The sequence below is a fragment of the Glycine max genome, chromosome 9 (assembly GCF_000004515.6).
Source record: "Glycine max cultivar Williams 82 chromosome 9, Glycine_max_v4.0, whole genome shotgun sequence".
In the NCBI taxonomy this organism is placed as follows: Eukaryota; Viridiplantae; Streptophyta; class Magnoliopsida; order Fabales; family Fabaceae; genus Glycine; species Glycine max.
This window is the reverse complement of record NC_038245.2, coordinates 35059386-35064594: the sequence shown is the minus strand read 5'-3', so window position 1 is coordinate 35064594 and position 5209 is coordinate 35059386. Positions and strand designations below refer to the sequence as shown.

The following is a 5209-nucleotide window of genomic DNA, read 5'->3' as shown; positions in this document are numbered from 1 at the left end:
TACGTGCAACTTATTAACGAGTTCTTTTACACTTCATATATCTTGTCATTGATCAATTTGACTTATCTCAGTGCATAACAAATTTCACTTTCTTTGTTTATATACATGAAATGCAAGCTCTTATTTCGTATCTTGAATAAAAGCAGTGAAGAAAAATTCGAATATTTTATTGCAAAATATAAATAAATCTTAATTAACTCACCCTATTATTTAATAAAATAACTAATTGTTTTTCACTACTGGAAAATTCACTTTTTAAGTCGGTTAAATTGTACATTTTATGACGATTTTGAACCGTCGTAAAAGGTAAAAAAGTTATAAAGACGGTCTACAGAATCGTCGTTGTATACATCACTTTCCACGATGGTTATCATATAACCGTTGTAATATGTCGTTGCAATCTACGACGATTATCAACTTAACCGTCTAAATATGCATGTATGGTGACATGCCTTTCTACGACGGTTTTGATATAACCGTCTTAGAAAGTTCATCCTACTACGACGGGTTATGAGGGACCGTCTTTGTATTTGTCTATATTCAATGGCTTTCTACGACGATTGTTGAATAACCTTTCTACGACACTTTTTTTTTGTTTTGGCATTTTTTTCCAATTTTTTTTGGTTTTTTTTTTTTTTTGCTCTATTGTACCTTTAATCATTTTCAACATTGATGAGAACCAAAACTATCAAAATCATTTTCAACATAAATAAAATCATTAACTACAACAAAGGTGAAAAAATCAATATATATATCCATTACAATACAATTTGTAAGCGGAATGCATGTATGTAATAAGTTTAATTGTCAACAATATTAAATTGAAAACATCTTCCAATCTAACCGAGGAACAAATTTAGTTAGATTGTTAGAGATAAATATGATGCAAACAAATTCAGAGACTTAATCACAACTAGAAGCCTCACTAATCCCCATTTAAGTAGGCAATTTTAATGGTCACTTTGAGTGAACTTCTTACTGACTCCAATGCTCGGGAAGTTTGAAGAGCCATCTCGGCATGGAGTTGTATACATGTTATAGTCATATACACAAAAACAACAACAAAATCCTTAACTTAAACATATCATAGCCATCTATATGACAGTAAAAAAATATTTGGAACAGGTAATTAACAGTAGTTAAACCAAACAATAGAAGGGGGATATAAGGGGACAAGGGGGCTTTGCAAAGCTCTACAACAGAATAAAATAGGCCAATAGTAAAAATTCCTATGATAATTACAACCTATCCAGGTTAATATTTTAAAGGCATATACATTGTCATGAATCATTAAAATAAATATGAAAATAGAAGTGCACAATGAGACCAAGAAATGTACCATGACATACGTTTAACCTTAGATGTAACTATATTTGTAACCTTATCACCATTAAATAACTCTAGACCAATGTATAGAAATCTAAACCTTTTTATATGACCAGTAGAAGCAAAGATATTTGACAATATATTTATAATTTATAACATAGGTTGGCAATTGATAAGTAATTTTCTTTTTGTTTGTCAGTCATTTCTTTCAAGGAATATGGATTCTCTAAGGATAACATAACTAAAATAATTAACAACTAAAGTGAGCACTTCGGCCGTGTTTCGGTGTGTGAGAGTGAGCGCAATGGACGCTTAAGATGATCAGTGTGTGTATCAAACCTCTGTCAACATGGGAGGATGTGTTTTCAAGGGATTTCTTGTTTAGCCAAGGAAGCATGGATGCTTCAAAATAGTAGTTCAAATATAAATTATTGTTCTTTAATTGCAAAAAAGTTATATTCATCATGCTAAAATTTAAAATTAAAAAAATGCAAGAGGTTGTATTAACATTGAAGTTAGAAACAAATGTTGACAACATTTTCTTAAACTTGATGAAAATTAAAAATAATTTTGAACTTGTAGAATATACATATTTTAATTAATTCTAACAATAATTTTTATATTAAAACGCGTTAGGATGAAAAACTTAATCTTTAAGATTTGCTAATTAAACGAGACTTAGATACTTGTTAAGAACTTTCTTTTTTGTTTAACCTAATCAAGAGGGAAAAGTGTTATTAATTAAATTATATGCAAATAACATTATATTAAAATTTAAATTACAATACAAGACTATTTTTAAATATCATAAGTTATTACAAATTTAAACTATTTTAATTATCATAAATTTTAAATATAATTTTCAAATTTAAAAATATTTAATTATTTTCAATTTTATTTATAATGAATTTATAAAAATTTATCTGATATGAATTTAATTTATAAAAATAAATACCAATTCCTCCACCAACAAGTCATTAACTTGATTTTTTAAGTAAAGTCTTATTCAAATCTTATCTTATTGAATGCATTAGTTAAAATACTGATCTGAAAAAATAGCTTTTGTAACATTCGTTGATATATTATTTGTTTAAATTTTGTTTGCACTGTTAAATAATTAAATAACATCTTTATTTTATTTTCTTAATTTTCTACAAGTATTCTTATTCGGAAGCAATTTTATTTGAGACACCGTTAGACACGGGTTATAGATATTTTTCTCAAAAGAATACAAACCTTGATTCATTATAGACTCAACTTGTATTTTAAATAAAATATTTAAAATAAAAGTAATAAATAATAAAAAAATTAAACATATAATAAAACGTTATGCTTGACTACTTCAAAAAAAATACATTATCAGACGGTGTTGGTCTAATTTATATTAATTTTCGTAAACCACAAGTACTAAATGATAACATAGCAATCAAAAACATCAATTCAATTTAATTTGTTAATTGGAAAGAAGAACACAACCAAGTCTAGAGGCCATAATGTGAATAATAGAAGAAAATCACATAATCATATCAGTTATTTAGCATCTATTTTTTTATTTGTCAAAAATATTGTGAGTTTTGTAACTTATTTAATATAGTGACATACAATGTTTATGCACAAAGAAACTAATTAATTAAACATACGTGTATGCATGTTCATAATGCATTAAATTAAATACTAAAAGGAACCACACAAAAAGTTACATGCTTAATTATTCATGTTTTTTTTTGTGGTGGGCTGCTTTAGAAAGGATGTCTCTTGAAAATATTATAGCTGCCTAATTAGTACATTAAATCTGACCCGTAACTGTATTAGGGGAGAAATCTAATCAGTACACATGCCATTTACGTAGTCACAATCATAATCGTAATTTATATCAAATTATTTAGAAAAAAAATCAATTATTTCTTATATGATAATAAATATTTACTTTGAAAAATATGATAATTTAATATTTATATTTTTAAAAATGTAAATTATTAAAATACTGTGAGATAAGAGTATATTAGCCTCTCCTTCCATCCCCTTGTGCCCTTCGAAATTGATTCTTTGTATCTTTGTCACAACACAATTTAATATTAGATAAGTTGACTTAACAAAAACATAGAGTTTTACATACACAAGGTTTCCAAGAAATCATACCTCATGGATACTGCATTAAATCTGGAGCGCAGAGAATCAGAGAGTGATTGTTCTGATGGATGTGCTCTGTCTTGGCTTGCAGGAAAAGAATGAGAGGCAAAACTTCTACAATGAAGTAAATATACAACATATAACTTCACATGCACACTAATAATGATAACAAGAAAAAAAATATTAGAGTCTAACTACCTATCATTAGAGTGAACTCCTTGAAGATTTGTTGTTGCGGCAGTAGAGGCAGAAGTTAAAGAAGAACTCCGAGTTTGAACATAGGGGATCTGCTGTAGTGATGATTGCTCATTTCCATCAAATGTAAGTGGGGTAGATGGACTTCCTACAGCAATTGCAGCTGGTTCACTTCCCCCTCCTGCAGCTGATGGTGGTGCACTAGGCTGAGTTGAGTATACTAAGAAATGTGGACGACCATGATCAGAAACTTCCACACACACACACACACACACACACACACACACATATATATATATATATATATATATATATATATATATATATATATATATGGAAATAACAACATTTTCAACAGTGAACATGGCCCCTAGCCATATAAAAAATCCAGACAACACATACACAGATGAATAGTGACAGAACCATATCCATCAAACTATTTCAAAAGTTCTTATTTCTATTTTGCTTTCATTTAGAGCTGCTACCAATTTTGTAGGTGGTTAGTATAGCACCTTGTCCAAAACAATGCATTTATTAGACTTCAAATTCTAACTTTTCATGAGAATGCCGAAAGCTAGAAGCCATTTTAATACACAGGAACCAATTGAACCAAAAATATATTACCCTATGACAACATAGAGGTAAAAATAACACTAAATATATTTGTTTTGTGAAAGACACACATGAAAAAATATTAAAACGTACCATTCAAGAATGCACTACAGGTGGAACTCATGCTTGCAATTAGTGACCTGAAAACAAATACAAGGAAAAGGAGTAAACAAATGTTTTTCAAATGAAGCCATCCCTGCCTATAATTCTATGTCAAAAGGAAAGAGGAAAGCGAAAAAGCTGCATATTACAATGGCAGGATCACTTTTGCAAAAATCTTCAAAGCATATGCTGCAAGCATCATCACAAGCTTCTTGAACCCCCTTCCACAAAGGTTGCTGCTGATGTCATATGACTTTCAGTCTTGCCTTCCATTTCCGGAACCTATATTTTTCACAGTTCAGAGTTAGATGCAATATTTCGCAAGTGATACTCTTGAGTGCATAATATTTCCAGCAAACACTGATGGATGTTCATTCAGAGCCATTATCCAAACACAGTCTCCATACGTAAACATAAAATCCATAAAATACCTCAAATTACTTAATGAATCAGGGGATAGCTGACAAAGAAATGATGCAATGACATTACTAGCCTAATTCTGCTTTGAAAAAATCCCAACTAGTTCAAGCTAAGTGCACAACCCCTCCCTGTGAACAATTGCAGCCAATGCAACAACAATTTTGTGAGACCTTAAAACCCTTGATGCTACAATCACAATTGCAGTTTGTGCATATTGGAGAGCCTAAAAAAACACCAGAAAACACAGAATAAAAAACCCCCTCCAAAAGAAAGTCATAAAATAAAATTCCACACACAAAAAAAAAAGTAAAGCTTTAAAAAGATTATTTTTTTTTCTTAAATGAAAACATCATCCTACGATTCAAGCTCTTGAATCAGCTGATGAGTGTGTCGGTGATAGCGTTTTTTCCTTGGTGGGTTGTCG

General features: G+C 29.8%; 1 protein-coding gene across 1 annotated transcript; it reads right to left on the bottom strand.

Annotated features, from left to right (window-relative positions):
- Nucleotides 1–3302: 3302 nt before the first annotated feature.
- On the bottom strand, nt 3303–4638 carry LOC100785724 (E3 ubiquitin-protein ligase RHF2A). Its single transcript, XM_006588155.1, has 5 exons — nt 4571–4638; nt 4357–4403; nt 3655–3901; nt 3466–3570; nt 3303–3378 (listed from the first exon to the last, which is right to left on the bottom strand). Exons 1-5 carry the CDS (start codon nt 4636–4638, stop codon nt 3303–3305), a joined length of 543 nt encoding a protein of 180 aa, XP_006588218.1.
- Nucleotides 4639–5209: the final 571 nt, after the last annotated feature.